This window comes from Tursiops truncatus, chromosome 4, assembly GCF_011762595.2.
Source record: "Tursiops truncatus isolate mTurTru1 chromosome 4, mTurTru1.mat.Y, whole genome shotgun sequence".
Lineage (NCBI taxonomy): Eukaryota > Metazoa > Chordata > Mammalia > Artiodactyla > Delphinidae > Tursiops > Tursiops truncatus.
In genome coordinates this window covers 84,881,966-84,903,754 of record NC_047037.1, presented here as the reverse complement: position 1 = coordinate 84,903,754, position 21,789 = coordinate 84,881,966, and the positions used below count along the sequence as shown (strand labels likewise).

Genomic DNA, 21,789 nt, shown 5'->3' with positions numbered 1-21,789 from the left:
TCAACAAAAAAGTAGCCGGCCGGCAGTAGGTCAGGCTACTCTCCAAGTCGTTGGTCCTGTTCATTAACTTTTCTGTAACATTAATTCAAGAATTGCCCTTATCAGTCACTGAACAACCTGGGGAATCGCTCAAAACACCGTGCGTTAACCTTGGTATGCTGTTTGCTGCTAAGGTTTTAGAAGACCCATCGTCTTTTAAGCAGGAATATCTTACAGATATTCATTTTGTCATGATCCCTGTATCTCCCATTCCAGCAGTGATCGGTTTGAATTGCTTTGAAAAGAAACTTTTGAAATAAGATGTCATTACATAACTTCAATGAAACAACTCGAACACTTGTGCAAACTGTTTTTTTTTTATTTTATTCTGTAAGAAATCTCTAAAATTTAATGACATTTCCTGCAACTATAGAGAAGACTGAATGAAATATGAACAGGCGCTTTTTCAACTACATTTCTCACCAGCCCTTTTCATTGTTGAGAAAGTGTTTTTCCTAGTGATTTGTACAACGTTAACGTCCGTGAGACAACCAGAAACTGTGAAGAGCAAACTGGCCTGAAACCCACCAGAGCTGCACAGGTTTTCTTCTTCATTTGAGCCTCAAGGCTCACACAGCCAGATATGTCTCTTCACCTCTGAAAATCGTTAAACAGCCTCCCCACAGCGACATACAAGTCAAAGGCACAGGTGTCAGGGCTAGAGTCTGAAAGGCACCCAGAGAACTTTTTTCCCCCTGCGAAGTAACACCTGCCTCCGGCTCTCCGTACGCGAAGAGCTTAAGCGGGAACCAGCGAGGCCAGCGGAGACTACAATTCCCAGCAGGCGTAACGGGAGCGGGGTCACGCACGCGCAGTTCAGACCTTCGGAACGAAGGCCCGAGGCGGGGCTTCTAGGAGAGGAAAATGGCAGCACGCCGGCTGTGGTTTGACGTGGGCTGGCTGTTTGCGATGGGGGCAGAGCTGGGGAGCGGAAGACGAGCTTACTGCACGTCCCAGGCCTTCGCGGAGGTTCTACGGCTGCCAAGCAAGCAACTGACGAAGCTCGTGTTCCCACTGCAAGAACTCGAGCGGCATTTCGTCCCGGGCTCGAGGCCCGACCTTCACCTGAAGATCTTCAACCCAAGCCTGGATGACATCGCGAGGGCGGAGAGCGTCTTCACGGCTTCCTCGCGGAACCGCATCGAGTACCTCAGCTCCGCCGTGCGTCTCGACCACGCCCCGGACCTCCGCCGCCCGGAGGTGAGAACGGCAGCCGGATGCGGGTGCTGAGGACTTGGGCTGGGATTTTGCTGTCATCTCTTTCTTGTCAGCAGACCGGAGAGATTTACTAGCTTTCTGTGGACGCATATCATTATTATAACAAAGTAAGCAGATATAGTTTTAATTATTTTGATAGTGAATATAAAAGACTTTAAAAGGCGTTTAAAAACTTAACCATTTATCTTTTTTTCTAATTAATTGCAGTAGAGAATACATGCCGAGACAAATTAGACAAAGTGAAGAATATGAAAAGTATAGGAGTTTCACAAATGAAGTGATTCTTATCAATACGTAATTTTCACCCAATCTAAATTTCCTATCGTGGCAAAAAAAATTTTATATATAGATGGCAATAATGTATAACATTTTTAAAAACAACTTAAGTGAAATTCAGTGAGTGTGCATTTTATTCATGTCCTGCAGTTTACTATTTTGTTCTGTTAAATGAAGGCTCTGACCTCCTTACATACTTGTGATAACGGTACCACTGCACTGAAACTTTTCTGCTAATATATTTAGAACTGCTGTAATAATTTAAGAGTACATAAATCACTTAATGATTTTAAGATAGCATCGATTTTCAATTTTATAAATTACTGGACTTTTTGTGTAATTGGCTTTTTAATTCAGTTTTATTATCTGTATATTATCATTGGATTTAATCTGGGAGAGCATTTGAAATTTTTGCAGGACCCAAATCAATTCATTCTGAAGGACTGACCCCAGTTTTGCAAAATGTGTAGCATTGCTGGCCCCTGCCCACTAAATGCCACCCAATCCTATTGATAACCAAAAATGCCCTTACAAATTTCTAAAACACCCCAGGGGGCGGTACTGCCCTCATTTAGAAGCACTGATTGGAAATGTACCCTCTTCAATACTGTATTAAAAAGACGAGCCATGTGTATTAATCGTTAATATTAGAAATATTTTGTTGCTTTCTACATTCAGACTAAAGGAGAAAAGCTTAATTGGAACAAGAAAGGTCAAGAGAAAGGAGTAATTATAATGGTGCTATGGTGTACTTTGAGAGTTTGTGAGGAAATGGAGTTCCAAACACAGAGCCAGTTCTGTTGAAACGCGTCTAGTTTGTAACTTCAAAAAAGCTTTGTAGGGTCTTCCCTGGTGGCGCAGTGGTTGAGAGTCCGCCTGCCGATGCAGGGGACATGGGTTCGTGCCCCGGTCCGGGAAGATCCCACATGCCGCGGAGCGGCTGGGCCCGTGAGCCATGGCCGCTGAGCCTGCGCGTCCGGAGCCTGTGCTCCGCAACGGGAGAGGCCACAACAGTGAGAGGCCCAAGTACCGCAAAAAAAAAAAAAAAAAAAAGCTTTATAAATATGGAATTCTTAATAAATGTTGCAGATATTCTTGAGTGGCATAGTGTAATTAAAAGCACAGGTTCTGGATGTAGATGCCCTGAGTTCAGATTCCAGTTTCTTCACTTTCTGGCTGTATAATTTTGGGCCAGTTATTTAACCTCTCTCTACCTCTAGTTTTATCACCTGTAAAATGGGGATACGAATATTATCAGTCTCATGGAGATATTGTAAAAAGTAAATAAGAAAATATGTTAAGTGCTTTTAAAACAGTACCTGCCACATTGAAATCATTTAGTAGATAGTAGCTGTCTATTAGAATTTGAGGTTTGACTAACTATAAGCCACTTTTTATGGTTAGGCAAGACTGAGTAGTATTCACAGATTTTTGCAGCTAATACATTATATAGTGATATATATATAAACTAGTACTCAATTATCTTCTTTTTGCTTGTATAAGGTGTGTTTTATAGGCAGAAGCAATGTTGGAAAATCCTCTCTAATAAAGGCTTTATTTTCACTTGCCCCAGAGGTTGAAGTTAGAGTCTCCAAAAAACCGGTATGTTAAAATTTAAAATATATCTAACTATCTCTGAATTGACTAAGATGAATAATAAATGTTGAGGGGGTAGAAGAAACCATCATTGCTAAGTTCCTAGAAAAGTGATTTCTTTCACACAAGCACTAATGTAAGACATTTCATTAATGCCTGTGTATTTCTCTGAAGAAAAGGAAGTGTATCTGGAGTTATTTTAGTAGTCTTGCCAGTATCTTGGGGAAATCTTCCTTGGTCCAGTCTTTTCCAAAGAGTTGTTCTAGTGTCATTCTATATTTGCTTCTTTGAGAATGATCATCTGCTTCTACTTTGATTTTAAAGAAAACAGCTTTAAAGTGTATTATTTTTTCCTCCTCTAATCTTTTATACCTTGCTAACTCAAATATATACACCCATCAGGCAATTCCCAGTTTACCCAGGGCCAAATTATGTGCCTAATATCCCAGCCAGCCTGCTGTAATAGCTTTCTGTCATTTTCTCATTTCCTCTGCTTCCTTCTCAATAATGCAGACTCTACCAATATTTAAGATATCCTCTCCTCAAAACTCACCTCAGTTTTCCTCACCTTATTATCTATCCTTGGCAAAATGTTCACACCAACCCAGTGCTCACTGCCCCTGTTGCCTTGCACTGGAACCCTTCCCTGAGGCTTCACTGGTCTTCTCTTGCTCCGCAGTTTTTCCTATGGTTGATTCCCTGATACCATCCCTGACAATTGTAGTCATTTGTTAACCCTCCTAGCTTTACTCCCTCCTGCCCTGCCTTACCAAATACCCCAGCTAAACTCTCACTTCTTGGTAGGGTTGTTCCCTTTCTGCTGGGAGAGGACAATGGAAGAAATGTATTCTTGACATTCCTAATCTGTAATTCTAAAATTATTTTCCTATAGGTAGACACTTAAGCTGCCTGGGAACCTAAGCATCATTTATAAAATCTTCCCTCTGAAAATAATTCTTCTAAGTTCTAAACAATTGACTTTTAAAGTTATTTGTGTTAATCTTTCCTTTTCTGATTAATAATGTCTGTGGACACGAAACCACATGAATAAACCACTTTTTATCATCTTTACATCAGTTTTAGTTGCACATTTTACAGTTGTACATGCTTTTTAAAAAATGCTTAATGAAAGCACTAAACCCACCTAATAAAACATGCAAAACATCTTGATTTTAGGAAAGTTATAGTCTAGGCATAATAAACTATCAGGCTTTGCATCTAGGTGTTATGCAAACTTGTATGACTGATAGTAAGCATTTAATTTAACCTATCTGTGCCATAATTCATTCTTCTTTAAAGTGGAGTTATATTGTTCATCAGAGAATATTGACTAATGCAGTCGTACTATTTAGAACAGTATAACTTTTTCACAGAGAGGGAGCTAATGAAGTAGGAAAGACTCGAAAATATTTTGCCTACGTTATTTCTAATATGGAATCTAAAGTTCTTAAATCATATAGATTCTCTTTAAAAAATGAATTGGAGGGAAGTAGTAGTATCATCTAAGCTTATCTCCAGCCACTTGTCTTCTGTCTTCTTTTCCTGTATCATCATCAGCATAGGGTTATATACAGAATACTTTTATGCTTTTAATAAGTAATTGTTAATTGAACAGAAAATATTTTGAGTCATGAAATATATAAAGGACATATTTTAAGAAAGCTTTTATTTTTCCATTTACTTTATCAGGGCCACACAAAGAAAATGAATTTTTTCAAAGTTGGAAAATATTTTACATTGGTGGACATGCCAGGTTATGGCTATAGAGCACCTGAAGATTTTGTTGACATGGTAGAAACCTATCTAAAAGAACGAAAGAAGTAAGAAAAACATTTTTCTTATAATTGTTATGTTGAACCCCCCAAAGTTCTCATGACTAGGACATTCTACACATGATGAACACTTCCGTTTTATCAAATGACTTTTTTAGAAAGTCCACTTTATTCCCTTAATATTCTACAATACAGTATTTAGGAGCAAGGTATATACTGCCTGCTTAGTTTTTTCCTGTAAGTTAGCTTAAACTTAATTTCAATTGTTTTCCTAAATTGAGACTATCAATAGTAACTCAGCAGACTTTATTAATTTTTTTATACCAAACTCTAAGCTGGCTGTTTTTAAAAATGAAAAATGTTGGTTAATGTGGTATTTACCAGATTTAAATAAACTTCAGTAAATTCTGATTATCCTTAAAATACTTCTGACATCATAGCCTCTGTAAATACTACCTTTTTTTATTTCCATAGGTAGTCAAGTAGCAGGTCTATGTTTCAAGCATTGCACAATATGTAGAAAAATTAATGTTAACCTTTTGAAGAATAAAAAAGTGTTTACAAGTATCTTGCTTGTTGTAGCTTTACATAGAAACTAAGATAAAATACTTGCAAAAGAAAATGAAAAATATAACGTTTGGTTTCTGTTATCTGTTAGTCTTAAAATAATATTTGAAAATTTAGACATTTTTATGGTAACTTATAGTTAATTGGGTTCCTGTTTCTTTCTCCCACTAGAGTTCAAGCTCTTAGAGGAAGGGGCTCATTCATCTTTGTATCCAGTTCTAGGCAGATTATCTTATGTTCAATATATGCTATTGAAATAAATTAATATTAATGAATTTAGTTACTGAATGTAAATATTGAGACCTGTTGGACTGTAGGATGGACTTCATAGTGAATTGAGAATTCCTTTTGCTTAAAGAAATTTTAAAATTTTGAATTGATAATTATTCAAAGTAAAATTTCTTAGTGTAGTGAAGGTTGGGGGGAAGAAATGAATGAGTATATTTTATATTGCCGTTAATCTTCTTTTCTGCATTCTTATAGTTTGATGAGAACATTTTTGTTAGTGGATAGTGTTGTTGGAATTCAAAAAACAGACAACATTGCCATAGAAATGTGTGAAGAATTTGCATTACCTTATGTGGTAAGTATTTCTTTTGAATCATAGTTACAATTAGAAATACAAGTTCCCTGTGTGTCTATGTGTGTGTGTGCATGTGCACATGTGTACATCTTTTTAATGAAAGAGTAGGTCTTGCCTCCTCAAAAGATAAAGGAGTACCTTTTAAACAGTCTTTTCAGTTATCAGCCATTAATATTAAAATAAGTTCTGTGGTACTTTTATTCCCTTTTCCTTCTCCTGGCTTTTAAGTTTTCAAAATTATAGTCAAAGTAAAAGTTTTCTAAACTGTTCATTTAGTGTTCCTAAGTGCATTTCTTTGTTTTTTGGGTTTTTTTAAAATGACAATATAAATATTTGCTAAGACTCATTTGTAGCTCCTTATCAGCAGGTTGGCAGGTACTACTTATCAGAATGTAAACAAAACTGCAACTGAAAAATTTGCTAAACTAATCTGGAATTTAAGAACATCACAAGAATATAGTAGGCTCCAGCACACATAAGTAGGATGTTTATATTCTTAAGGAAAACAAAATTTCTTATGAGAATATCTTACCAGTTCTTACTGTTGTTTACCCTAGAATAGAATACAGATTGGTAGGTTGGTATCCATATTTATTTTGCTTTGTAGGTTTTACAGATAAAATGGCAGTCTTAAAGTTCCTCTCTAAGGAAAAGAGCCCACTGACTATAATTTGGTTTCAAAAAAATGTCAGAAAACCACTAAAATGTAGTGGTTTTGGAGTTTAGTGCAAATCAAACCATGTTACCAGTCAGAAACTTTTCTGTATTCTTGGGGTTATGGAATTCTTGGGGTTTGCAAAAGCCCTGTGAAACATTAGAGATAATTTATGGTTATGAGGAGCCAAAGGATTGATAAACATAGTCTACGTAGTGAAAAAAAAAAAAAAAAGAAGAAGCCCAAATATCGTGCAACCGGTTATATTAAGTGACAGTGATAGTACTCCTAATTTGATATCATAGATACCATTTTGTGGAATCATATATTTTTCTCAGTTTTAACTTTAAGGAAATATTAACCTTTCTTCTTTGGAAAAGAAGTTGTGATAGAGAAATTATGTCTCCTTTTAAATATTTGCCTTTATGAAAAAAGACTTTCACTTTCTGCTTCTCACTCCTTTTACCATTAATATTTTTTTAATTGAAGTATAGTTGATTTACAATCATTAATTTTTTTTATAACTGAAAAGCATAAATGATTAGTCAGGAAATTTAATTTTATAGAAATTCCCTAGGAAAACCTCTGACAGATACATCAAGCTTTTACTTTTTTTTTTTTTGCGGTACGTGGGCCTCTCACTGTTGTGGCCTCTCCCGTTGCGGAGCACAGGCTCTGGACACACAGGCTCAGTGGCCATGGCTCACGGGCCTAGCCGCTCCGCGGCATGTGAGATCTTCCCAGACCGGGGCACAAACCCATGTCCCCTGCATTGGCAGGCGGACTCTCAACCACTGCACCACCAGGGAAGCCCTCAAGTTTTACTTTTTAATTGATTTTGTAATTATCCATGCATTGACCTTCCTCTAGTATGTATTGATAATTGTCATTGAGTAAGTAAATTATTCAAAGTATTTACTGTTGAACCTAGTAGAATCTAGGCTTACTTGGAATATAACTATATATCGGTATAGCTTGGAATATAACTCTAGTGGCTACAACCTACAACTAGCCTGATTTCTAATTTTTCCTTTAAATTTTACATATAAGGCAGAACAATTATGTAGTTCAAAAATGATTATAAGTTGGCAGTTTTATATGGATCAACCTAATAATATTCACTTCTGTATCTTAGACCATAAGATATATAGTGATCGTATGAAACATTTGGCATATGGCAATTGCAAACATGGCACCAGGGTGCTTTTCACTGGTCTTGAATCAAAGATATTATGGCCCTATGTAGTTAAAGCATCAGAAACAGCAAACATATATAGTGTATGCTTTATATATTGCATACATTAACTCATTTAATCTTCTCAGCATCTCCTTTAGGAGGTATTGCTTTTATTTTATAGATGAGGAAACAAGTACAGAGAGATTAAGAAACTTGCATAGGTCACCTAGTTGTTACTGAAATTTGTAACTAAAATGTATAAAACTGTAGAGTAAGAAATAACAGCTGACCCTTGAACAGTGTGGGAGTTAGGGGCGCCAACCCTCCTTGCAGTCACAAATCCAAGTGTAACTTACAGTCACCCCTCCCTATTGGGGGTTCCTCCATATTGGCAGTTCCACATCTGTGGATTTAATCAACCACAGATTGTGTAATATTGTAGTATTTACTATTGAAAAAATATGCATATAAGTGGACCTTTGCAATTCAAGCCCATGTTGTTCAAGGGTCACCTGTACTTTATTTCTAATGCTTAAATATTTGTTTTCCTACAGATGGTATTGACAAAAATTGACAAATCTTCCAAGGGACATCTTTTAAAACAAGTCCTTCAGATCCAGAAATTTGTTGACACTAAAACACAAGGATGTTTTCCTCAGTTGTTTCCTGTAAGGTAAGAGTTGAATTGTCTTTATGTACTAACATATAACTTTATGTACTAACAACCTTTAGTATTAAATCAGTGTATCTGAGGTATCACTTAAAATTACAGGAGTTTGGAAGACTATGCACTTAGCCATAATTTATTGGTACAGCCCATCAACACTTTTATTTTTTCTTCCCTCTATTCTTTCTTTTTTCTGCAGATTCTTGCTAAATCTTCCCTGTAGTATCTTCATGATCTTTCTACCTCAGCCTATTTCAACCCTAGACCACAGTAGAAGTGAAAACTTTTTACTTTTTAAATCACCTAAACAACAGCCATAATAAAGATACTACCATCTCTTTCTCAATTCTAAAGAAAAACAACTCATCTTTATGGTAGAAAGCTCATTCAGGCTGTGAAGGATAAGAATTTTCCTTTTAAAGGACGATGTGCAAAGAAGAAATTCTTCGTGTAAGTTAGAATTAAGCATCAGTAGCTGACAGGATGGTTATTTCCTGAGCAGCAATTTTTGAGATATTAGATGTGGTTTAGCAATGAAACATGAGTTTGTCTTTTCAGTGTACAGTTTGGGTACAGTAAGTAACCTATATACTAGCAGAAATGCAGTGCCACTTCCCTGTGATTTTCTGACTCTAACTTCTTTGACACTATTATAGTTTCTATGAGAAAATAATGAAACCAAGTAACACTTAGTTGTATATAAAACTGTCCTCTAAACAGTCATTCTACTTTCTACAAATCCAGATCACAATTAAATTGTTGGTAATTATGAACATGCCAGTCTAAATCCATCTTCATTCTTTCCTACAAAATGTTTTTCCCCCGTGTCTTACATTCAAGTATTTATCCTGTTCATTTGTCTGTGTCCCGTATATACAGTGGAAACTCCTAGGGGCAGGAATGAAATCCTAATTCTTCTTAGAGCCCTGAGCATTGGCATAGAAATATATCTGTTTCTTTTAAACATTTAATAAGAAGGAAGTGAGACTTCCTCTAAAAAGGCAAAACAAACATAAGATGGGCAAATTATGGCCTAACAGAAGCATTTATTGAAAAAAAAAGTTTTAGTTGACTGTAAGCTGAGTTAAATAGTATAGTGGGACTGGGGAAAAACTGACAATGTTTTCTTGAGCTACATTATTAGAATTATAGTGTTCAAAACAAGGGAATGATCAAACAGTAGTCTCACACTGCTATAAGCTGTATGCTACCAGATCAGTTGAGCTAGATTGTGGCTTGACATTAAGAACAACTAGAGCTATCTGAAAACAGATGGTCTTGGGGGAGGTTATGTCACTAGATCATTCAAAACACTTAATTGATCCACAAAGTAAGCATCCCTGTTTCACAGATACGATTACAAGTCGGAGAAGTGAAGTGAGTTATAGAGACGTATTTGCTGAAATAGAAAGAGCATGAAAAAAAAAAAAAAAAAGCATGGACCTCAGGGTCAGACAGCCATGGTTTTGCATAGTTCCCCTACTTCTTGGCAGTAGCTTTTAAAAAAGCAACTTATTTCATTTTCTGAGTAAAAAAATATGACAGAAGGATTAAATAAAATGCATTGTGACTGATATACACACATTAGCCACATAATAAATGTTAGTTTCTTTCCTTCCCAAAGGTCAGTCAGTGAATGGCAGGGTTAGGCCAACAACCCAAACTATCAGATTCTCAGTACTTTTTAGAGGCGTAGCCTTCTTTAGATGTGCCAGCATTTTCTGCTGCATGACCTTGGAATCACTGCCACTGTATCACTAAGTGACTAAGGCACTGCAGAAGCCACACAGCACTCAAGGTCTTAAGAATTGAGACACACGCAGGAGGCTGCTGGCTTTCAAGAACTTCAATGTTCACCATACCACAGTGACAACATACAGGAAGTTGTCAGGTTGTACTCAGTAGTTCTCAAAACCCAATTCAGAAAATAGAGTTATTTATACTGCTTGCTTTTATTTGCTTGACCAAGTCCCAGTACATCCCTCCAAAAGAGGATTTGGCCTACTCACAGAATAATTATTATAAAGTAAGTCAGGTTTTATTTCCTTATCTTCCTGTATGATCTTGGTAGGAGAAAGATGGAAGTGTGGGTAGACATGTAGTCCAACAGGGTTTGGCCTTTAAGCCTGCTGGCAAAAGTTAAGTGCTAACCTTCATGTCTGAACTCTGCCCCAGCTGAGTAGAGAAATAAAATTGGTGAAAGGCCCCTAAAGATTGATTCTGGGATCAGTCTGTTTTTATAAATGATATGGAAGAAATATATAAGTAGGCACAATATAATTGTTTCTGTGGTTTTAAAGCAAATGAGAACTGAGTCTTAAGGACAAAGAAAATCATATGAGTTGACAGAAATGTTGCAAATCAGTTCACGGTGCCATAGTGTGTGGACTATCCAACTTGTATCGCTCCTGTAAACTGTACATGTGTAACTTCAGTTATAACTGAGAATCATTATGCACTGTTCTCAAGTAGGCAGCTTTGGTCAAAAAGTCTAAAATGCTGTACTTTATCAAAAAGAGAATTAGCAATACAGCAGAAACTATTTTACCTGTGTTATATACAGGTATACACCATACATGTATCCATAAACGTCATAGTGTCTCCATAAAAGTCCACATATCCCAAGAAACCATGTGTTCATTTCCATGCTGATAAATGGATGAAAGGTTATGGATGGATACAGTAAGATAGATCGAATAATAGACACAATAATGGTGATGATTTTTTTTTTAAAATCATGATAAAAGGTCTACATTATCATGGTAATTGAATCTTTGAGACAAAAAGAACAAATTAAAGAAATCAGAATTTTAGTCTGGGAAATAAAAAGCAAAACAAGATATTCCAATGGCATTTCTCACAGAAATAGAACTAACAGTCCTAAAAGCTGTGTGGAACCACAGAAGACTGCAAATAGCCAAAGCAACCTTAAGAAAGAACAAAGCTGGAGGCATCACACTTCCTGATTTCAAACTGTGTTACAAAGCTATAGTAATGAAACAGTACGGTATTGGCATAAAAACAGACACATAGGTCAGTGGAACAGAATAGAGAGCCCAGAAATAAACCCATGCATATATGAGCAATTAATTTACAAAGGAGCCAAGAATATACAATGGGGAAAGGACAGTCTCTTCAATAAATGGTGCTGGGAAAATTGGACAGCCACATGCAGAAGAATATGTTAAGACCTGAAACCATAAAACTCCTAGAAGAAAACAGGCCCTAAGTTCCTTGACATCAGTGTAGGTGATCAGTTTTTGGATCTGACTCCAAAAGCAAAGGCAACAAAAGCAAAGATGAGTAAATAGGACTACATTAAACTAAAAGCTTCTGCACAGCAAAGGAAATTATCAACAAAATGAAAAGTCAGCCTACTGAATGGGAGAAAATATTTGCAAGTCATATATCTGATAAGGGGTTAATATCCAAAATATATAAAGAACTCATACAACTCAATAGCAAAAAAAAAAAAAAATCGGATTAAGAAATGGGCAGAGGATCTGAATAGACATATTTCCAAAGAGAACATACAGATGGCTAACAGGTATATGAAAAGATCCTCTAATCATCCTCACTAAAGATCCTCACTAATCATTATGGAAATGCAAATCAAAACCACAGTGAGATATTACCTCACATCTGTTAGAATGGCTATTATCAAAAAGACAAGAAATAACAAGTATTGGCAAGGATGTGGAGAAAAGGGAATCCTTGTGCACTATTGGTGGGAATGTAAATTGGTGCAACCACTAAGGAAAACAGTATTAAGATTCCTCAAAAAACTGAAAATAGAACTACCATGTGATCCAGGAATACACTCCTGGATATATATCTGAAGAAAATGAAAACATTAATTCGAAAAGATATATGCATTCCCATGTTTGTTACAGCATTATTTTCAATAGCCAAGATATGGAAACAACCTAAGTGCCCCTCGGTGAATGAATGGATAAAGAAAATGTGGTATTATACAGTTGACCCTTGAATAGTGTTAGCGGTTAGGGGCTCTGACCCTTGGCCCAGTCGAAAATCCAAGTATAACTTATAGTCGACCCACTATATCCACATTTTCTCCGAATCCCTGGATTCAGCCAACCAGGTGTAATGCTGTAGTATTTACCATAGAAAAAATCCACATATAAATGGATAAATGGAATTCAAACCCATGTTGTTGAAGGGTCATTGTGTATACACAACTGGAATACTATTCATTCACAAAAAAGAAGGAAACCTTGCCGTTTGCGACAACATGGACGGGAGAACATTATGCTAAGGGAAATGAGTCAGAGAAAGACAAATACTGTGTGATCTCACTTACATGTGGAATTTAAAACAACAACAAAACAAGCTCATAGATGCAGAGGAGAGATTGGTGGTTGCCAGAGGTAGAGGTTGGGGGTAAGAGAAATGGGTGAAGGTCAGAAGGTACAAACTTCTAGTTCTAAAATAAGCCATGGGGATGATGTATTGTACAGTATGGTGACTACAGTAATACTATATTGCATATTTGAAAGTTGCTAAGAGAGAAGATCTTAAAAGTCCTCATCACAAGAAAAGAAAATATTTTTTAACTATAAATGGTGATGGATATAACTAGACTTATTGTGGTGATCATTTTGCAATATATACAAATATCGAATTGTTGTACCCCTGAAACTAATATAGTGTTATGTGTCAATTATACTGCAATAAAAAACAAAACAAAACAAACAGAAAAACACTTTTAGTCTGGAAAATAAAAGGCAAAACAGTAGATGTGAAATTTTTAGAATCATGAAGGACATAGATCCGATAATGTGGATCTCCAGATTTAGGATACTTCAAGAGGCTGGGGGAAGAGAGGAAAAGTAGGACAGATTAAGACATTCTGTTTCATACATGGAACTCACAAGAGTTTGTAAACAGATTTTTTTTTTTTTTTTTTTAAGAGTTGGGGTCTCACTATGTTGCCCAGGCTGGAGTGCAATGGCTATTCACAGGCACGATCCCACTACTGATCAGCACGGGAGTTTTGACCTGCTCCGTTTCCGACCTGGGCCAGTTCACCCCTCCTTAGGCAACCTGGTCGTCCCCCACTCCCGGGAGGTCACCATATTGATGCCGAACTTAGTGCGGACAACCGATTGGCATAGCGCACTACAGCCCAGAACTCCTGGGCTCAGGCAATCCTCCTGCCTCAGCCTCCCGAGTAGCTGGGCCTACAGGCGCATGCCACTGCACCTGGCTGTAAACAGATTTTGAGTTAGATGAATGCAGATCTGTTACTACCTCTGAAGTAAGGAAGAAAATGATTTTGCTTTTTTTCTTTTTTTTCCACAGTGCTGTGACCTATTCTGGAATCCATCTCTTGAGATGCTTTATAGCAAATATAACAGGAAATCTGGAGACTAATGGCTTCCAGTTTAGCTGAAGATTCAAAATTGTCTATGCCAACTGAAGTTAAAGACTTAGAATTTCAACATTGTTTTAAATGTTGTGTATCTGTAACTTGCAGGATCACTTCAGCTTTAAAACCTGCATATTCCCAAAGCAAGAATGAATTTGTGCCTGCAGCGGGGGAAAGGTTTATACATGATTGAATTATGCTGTTCATTAGAAGAGATACCAGCCATTTTTCCTGTTTTAACAAACTGACAAACAAGAGCATATAGAGGTCCATAAAATGCAAGTCTATTGCCTACTGTGTAGACAAGGTTTGCCATATTATTTATTGGGTTTTTGTCTTTTAAAGGAATGTCTATTATGTATATTTTATTAAAATATTACAATGGACTAGGTAAAAAAGGGGCTACTTTTCTGCTAAGCACTAATAGATAGGTTGAAGATAAATTCTTATATGTATGGCTATAACTTACCTTTTTTTAGAGACCTTATTTGAATATAAAAAAAATTATTCTTCATAAAATTTGAGTCAGTCCATACTGGAAGTACCAGTTATTTCAGGCTGGGGTCAGTCACCTTCACAGGGTTCAGAATCAGAAGACCAGAATTCAAGTTCCAGTTCTAATATTTATTACATGTTGGACGTTGGGCAAATTACTTGAGTTCTCTGAACTTCTTTTGTAACTCTTACCTCAAAAGCTATGAAGATTAAAATGTGAAAAGGACATCTGCATATTCTAAGTATTTGTAAAGCAAAACTAACTCAAGTATATAGCAAAATTCACAGGTAGATTTATCACAGAAAACATCCTGTCATAGAGGAAGTAACATTTTATCTAATGAAAGACCAAAAAGAAGTTTTAGGTGAGAAGGTGATTTGCAAAGGACAAGAGAAAAAAGTTGATTGGACAGTTTATAATTGGTTCATTAAGATGCATAATGGAGGAAGGGAGGAAGATGGCGGAAGAGTAAGACGCGGAGATCACCTTCCTCCCCACAGATACATCAGAAATACGTCTACACGTGGAACTGCTCCTATAGAACACCCACTGAATGCTGGCAGAAGACCTCAGACCTCCCAAAAGGCAAGAGACTCGCCATGTACCTGGGTAGGGCAAAAGAAAAAACAGAAACAAAAGAATAGGGACGGGACCTGCACCAGTGGGAGGGAGCTGTGAAGCAGGAAAGGTTTCCACACACTAGGAAGCCCCTTCATGGGGGGAGACTGCGGGTGGCGGAGGGGGGAAGCTTCGGAGCTGCAGAGGAGAGCGCAGCAACAGGGGTGTGGCGGGCAAAGCGCAGAGATTCCCGCACAGAGGATTGGTGCCGACCAGCACTCACCAGCCCAAGAGGCTTGTCTGCTCACCCACCGGGGCAGGCGGGGGCTGGGAGCTGGGGCTTCGGCTGCAGCCACCAAAAAGCCTGTGTGCAAGCACAGGTCACTATCCACACCTCCCCTCCCGGGAGCCTGTGCAGCCCGCCACTGCCAGAGTCCCGTGATCCAGGGACAGCTTCCCTGGGAGAACACACGGAGCGCATCAGGCTGGTGCAACGTCACGCCGGCCTCTGCCGCCACACGCTCACCCCGCATCCATACCCCTTCCTCCCCCCTGTCCTGAGTGAGCTGGAGCCGCCAATTCAGCTGCTCCTTTAACCCCATCCTGTCTGAGCGAAGAACAGACGCCCTCAGGTGACCTACATGCAGAGGTGGGTCCAAATCCAAAGCTGAGCCCCGGGAGCTGTGCGAACAAAGAAGAGAAAGGGAAATTTCTCCCAGCAGCCTTAGAAGCAGTGGATTAAAGCTCCACAATCAACTTGATGTACCCTGCATCTGTGGAATGCCTGAACAGACAACGAATCATCCCAAATTGAGGAGGTGGACTTTGGGAGCAAGATATATTATTTTTTCCCCTTTTCTTCTTTTTGTGAGTGTGTATGTGTATGCTTCTGTGTGAGACTTAGTCTGTATAGCTTTGCTTTCACCATTTGTCCTAGGGTCCTGTCTGTCTGTAGTTTTTTGTTTCTTTAAAAATTTTTTTTATTAATAATTATTTTTTATTTTATTTTTTCTTACTTTCTTTTATTTTATCCCCTCCCTCTCTCCCTCCCTCCCTCCCTTCCTTTTTTCTCCCTTTTATTCTGAGCTGTGTGGATGAAAGGCTCTTGGTGCTCCAGCCAGGCATCAGGGTGGGACAGCCAACTTCAGGATACTGGTCCACAAGAGACCTCTCAGCTTCACGTAATACCAAATGGTGAAAATCTCCCAGAGATCTCCATCTCAACACCAACAACCAGCTTCACTCAATGACTAGCAAGCTACAGTGCTGGGCACCCTATGCCAAACAACTAGCAAAATAGGAACACAGTCCCATCCATTAGCAGAGAGGCTGCCTAAAATCACAATAAAGCCACAGACGCCCAAAAACCACCACCAGACGTGGACCTGCCCACCAGAAAGACAAGATCCAGCCTCATCCACCAGAACACAGGCACTAGTCCCCTCCACCAGGAAGCCTACACAACCCACTGAACCAACCATAGCCACTGGGGACAGACACCAAAAACAACGGGAACTACGAACCTACAGCCAGTGAAAAGGAGACCCCAAACACAGTAAGATAAGCAAAATGATAAGACAGAAAAACACAGCAGATGAAGGAGCAAGGTAAAAACACACCAGACCTAACAAATGAAGAGGAAATAGGCAGTCTACCTGAAAAAGAATTCACAATAATGATAGTAAAGATGATCCAAAATCTTGGAAATAGAATAGAGAAAACACAAGAAACATTTAATAAGAACCTAGAATAACTAAAGAGGAAACAAGCAAGGATGAACAACACAATAAGTGAAATTAAAAATACTCTAGAAGGGATCAATAGCAGAATAACTGAGGCAGAAGAACGGATAAGTGACCTGGAAGATAAAATAGTGGAAATAACTACTGCAGAGCAGAATAAAGAAAAAAGAATGAAAACAACTGCGGACAGTCTCAGAGACCTCTGGGCCAATATTAAATGCACCAACATTTGAATTATGCGGGTCCCAGAAAAAGAAGAGAAAAAGAAAGGGACTGAGAAAACATTAGAACAGACTATAGTTGAAAACTTCTCCAATATGGGAAAGGAAATAGCTAATCAAGTCCTGGAAGCACAGAGAGTCCCATACAGGATAAATCCAAGGAGAAATACGCCAAGACACATATTAATCAAACTATCAAAAATTAAATATTTATGAAAACATTAAAATCAGCAAGGGAAAAACAACAAATAACACACAAGGGAATCCCCATAAGGTTAACAGCTGATCTTTCAGCAGAAACTCTGCAAGCCAGAAGGCAGTGGCAGGACATATTTAAAGTGATGAAGGAGAAGAACCTACAACCAAGATTACCCAGCAAGGATCTCATTCAGATTTGATGGAGAAATTAAAACCTTTACAGACAAGCAAAAGCTGAGAGAGTTCAGCACCACCAAACCAGCTTTACAACAAATGCTAAAGGAACTTCTCTAGGCAGGAAACACAAGAGAAGGAAAAGACCTACAATGACAAACCCAAAACATTTAAGAAAATGGGAATAGGAACATACATATCGATAATTACCTTAAATGTAAATGGACTAAATGCTCCCACCAAAAGACACAGACTGGCTGAATGGATACAAAAACAAGACCCATATATATGCTGTCTATAAGAGACCCACTTCAGACCTAGGGACACATACAGACTGAAAGTAAGGGGATGGACAAAGATATTCCATGCAAATGGAAACTGAAAGAAAGCTGGAGTAGCAATTCTCATATCAGACAAAATAGACTTTAAAATAAAGACTATTAGAAGAGATAAAGAAGGACACTACATAATGATCAAGGGATCGATCCAACAAGAAGATATAACAATTGTAAATATTTATGCACCCAACATAGGAGCACCACAATACATAAGGAAAATACTAGCAGCCATAAAAGGGGAAATCGACAGTAACACAGTCATAGTAGGGGACTTTAACACCCCACTTTCACCAATGGACAGATCATCCAAAATGTAAATAAATAAGGAAACACAAGCTTTAAATGATACATTAAACAAGATGGGGGACTTCCCTGGTGGCGCAGTGCTTGGGAGTCCGCCTGCTGATGCAGGGGACATGGGTTCATGCCCCGGTCCAGGAGGATCCCCCATGCCGAGGAGCGGCTGGGCCTCTGAGCCATGGCCGCTGAGCCTGTGCGTCCAGAACCTGTGCTCTGCAACGGGAGAGGCCACCACAGTGAGAGGCCCGCGTACAGCAAAAAAAAAAACCCCAAAAAACAAAAACAAAAAAAAACCAAGATGGACTTAATTGATATTTATAGGACATTCCACCCAAAAACAACAGAATACACATTTTTCTCAAGTGCTCATGGAACATTCTCCAGGATAGATCATATCTTAGGGCACAAATCAAGCCTTGGTAAATTTAAGAAAATTGAAATCGTATAAAGTATCTTTTCCAACCACAACGCTATGAGACTAGATATCAATTACAGGAAAAGATCTGTAAAAAATACAAACACATGGAGGCTAAACAATACACTACTTAATAACCAAGTGATCACTGAAGAAATCAAAGGGGAAATAAAAAAATACCTAGAAACAAATGACAATGGAGACATGACGACCCAAAACCTATGAGATGCAGCAAAAGCAGTGCTAAGAGGGAACTTTACAGCAATAGAATCCTATCTTAAGAAACAGGAAACATCTCAAATAAACAACCTAACCTTGCACCTAAAGCAATTAGAGAAAGAAGAACAAAAAAACCCCGAAGTTAGTAGAAGGAAAGAAATCATAAAGATCAGATCAGAAATAAATGAAAAAGAAATGAAGGAAACGATAGCGAAGATCAATAAAACTAAAAGCTGGTTCTTTGAGAAGATAAAATGGATAAACCATTAGCCAGACTCATCAAGAAAAAAAGGGAGAAGACTCAAATCAATAGAATTAGAAATGAAAAAGACACTGCAGAAATACAAAGGATCTGACACTGCAGAAATACAAAGGATCATGAGCGATTACTACAAGCAACTCTATGCCAATAAAATGGATCATGAGAGATTACTACATGAGAGATTACTACAAGCAACTCTATGCCAATAAAATGGACAACCTGGAAGAAATGGACAAATTCTTAGAAATGCACAACCTGCCGAGACTGAACCAGGAAGAAATAGAAAATATGAACAGACCAATCAGGCACTGAATTGAAACTGTGATTAAAAATCTTGCAACAAACAAAAGCCCAGGATCAGATAGCTTCACAGGCGAATTCTATCAAACATTTAGAGAAGAGCTAACACCTATCCTTCTCAAACTCTTCTAAAATATAGCAGAGGGAGGAACACTCCCAAACTCATTCTATGAGGCCACCATCACCCTGATACCGAAACCAGACAAAGATGTCACAAAGAAAGAAAACTACAGGCCAATATCCCTGATGAACATAGATGCAAAAATCCTCAACAAAATACTAGCAAACATAATCCAACAGCACATTAAAAGGATCATACACCATGATCAAGTGGGGTTTGTTCCAGGAGTGCAAGGATTCTTCAATATACGCAAATCAGTCAACATGATACACCATATTAACAAATTGAAGGAGAAAAACCATATGATCATCTCAATAGATGCTGAGAAAGCTTTCAGCAAAATTCAACACCCATTTATGATTAAAACCCTGCAGAAAGTAGGCATAGAGGGAACTTTCCTCAACATAATAAAGGCCATATATGACAAACCCACAGCCAACATCGTCCTCAATGGTGAAAAACAAACCATTTCCACTAAGATCAGGAACAAGACAAGGTTGTCCACTCTCACCACTCTTATTCAACATAGTTTTGGAAGTTTTAGCCACAGCAATCAGAGAAAAAAAAGAAATGAATCCAAATCAGAAAAGCAGAAGTAAAGCTGTCACTGTTTGCAGATGACATGATACTATACCTAGAGAATCGTAAAGATGCTACCAGAAAGCTACTAGAGCTAATCAATGAATTTGGTAAAGTAGTAGGATACAAAATTAATGCACAGAAATCTCTTGCATTCCCATACACTAATGATGAGAAATCTGAAAGTGAAGTTAAGAAAATGCTCTCATTTACCATTGCAACAAAAAGAATAAAATTTCTAGGAATAAACCTACCTAAGGGACAAAAGACCTGTATGCAGAAAATTATAAGACACTGATGAAAGAAATTAAAGATTATACAAACAGGTGGAGAGATATACCATGTTCTTGGATTGGAAGAATCACATTGTGAAAATGACTCTACTACCCAAAGCAATCTACAGATTCAATGCAATCCCTATCAAACTACCACTGGCATTTTTCTCAGAACGAGAACAAAAAATTTCACAATTTGTATGGAAACACAAAAGACCCCGAATAGCCAAAGCAATCTTGAGAACAAAAAACGGAGCTGGAGGAATCAGGCTCCCTGACTTCAGACTATACTACAAAGCTACAGTAATCAAGACAGTTTAGTACTGGCAGAAAAACAGAAATATAGATCAATGGAACAGGATAGAAAGCCGAGAGATAAACCCACGCACATATGGTCACCTTATCTTTGATAAAGGAGGCAAGAATATACAGTGGAGAAAGGACAGCCTCTTCAGTAAGTGGTGCTGGGAAAACTGGACAGGTACATGTAAAAGTATGAAATTAGAACACTCCCTGACACCATACACAGAAATAAACTCAAAATGGATTATACACCTAAATGTAAGGGCAGACAGTATCAAACTCTTAAGGAAAACATAGGCAGAACACTATGACATAATTCACAGCAAGATCCTTTTTGACCCACCTCCTAGAGAAATGGAAATAAAAATAAACAATGGGACGTAATGAAACTTCAAAGCTTTTGCACAGCAAGGGAAACCATAAACAAGACGAAAAGACAACCCTCAGAATGGGAGAAAATATTTGCAAATGAAGCAACTGACAAAGGATTAATCTCCAAAATTTACAAGCAGCTCATGCTGCTCAACAACAAAAAAAAACCCAAACCAAAAATGGGCAGAAGACCTAAATAGACATTTCTCCAAAGAAGATATACAGATTGCCAAGAAACACATGAAAGAATGCTCAACATCATTAATCATTAGAGAAATGCAAATCAAAACTACAATGAGATATCATCTCACACCCATCAGAATGGCCATCATCAAAAAATCTAGAAACAATAAATGCTGGAGAGAGTGTGGAGAAAATGGAACACTCTTGCACTGTTTGTGGGAATGTAAATTGATACAGCCACTGTGGAGAACAGTATGGAGGTTCCTTAAAAAACTAAAAATAGAACTACCATACAACCCAGCAATCCCACTACTGGGCATATGCCCTGAAAAAACCATAATTCAAAAACAGTCATGTACCAAAATGTTCATTGCAGCTCTATTTACAATAGCCAGGACATGGAAGCAACCTAAGTCTCCATCATCGGATGAATGGATAAAGAAGATGTGGCACATATATACAATGGAATATTACTCAGCCATAAAAAGAAACAAAATTGAGTTATTTGTAGTGAGGTGGATGGACCTAGAGTCTGTCACACAGAGTGAAGTAAGAAAGAGAAAGACAAATACCGTACGCTAACACATATATATGGAATCTAAAAAAAAAAAAAAAGGTCATGAAGAACCTAGGCGCAAGACGGGAATAAAGACACAGACCTACAAGAGAATGGACTTGAGGATACGAGGAGGGGGAAGGGTAATCTGGCACAGAGTGGGAGAGTTGCATGGACATATATACACTACCAAACATAAAATAGATAGCTAGTGGGAAGCAGCCGCATAGCACAGGGA

At 38.0% G+C, this 21,789-nt stretch overlaps 1 protein-coding gene across 2 annotated transcripts in view; it reads left to right on the top strand.

Annotated features, from left to right (window-relative positions):
* The first annotated feature begins 895 nt into the window (after nucleotides 1–895).
* The window catches only part of GTPBP8 (GTP binding protein 8), a 26,398-nt gene continuing 5,504 nt past the window's right edge, over nucleotides 896–21,789 (top strand). Inside the window, exons 1-6 of one of the 2 annotated variants that reach the window (XM_004319830.3) lie at nucleotides 896–1,239; nucleotides 3,037–3,135; nucleotides 4,819–4,949; nucleotides 5,952–6,051; nucleotides 8,438–8,556; nucleotides 13,873–15,967. In XM_004319830.3, the coding sequence (XP_004319878.1) occupies nucleotides 904–1,239; nucleotides 3,037–3,135; nucleotides 4,819–4,949; nucleotides 5,952–6,051; nucleotides 8,438–8,556; nucleotides 13,873–13,963 (876 nt within the window). In that variant the 5' untranslated portion in view covers nucleotides 896–903 and the 3' untranslated portion in view covers nucleotides 13,964–15,967. Of the gene's footprint in view, nucleotides 1,240–3,036; nucleotides 3,136–4,818; nucleotides 4,950–5,951; nucleotides 6,052–8,437; nucleotides 8,557–13,872; nucleotides 15,968–21,789 lie in introns of those variants that run through there. The other variant, XM_073804225.1, reaches the window with a different exon arrangement.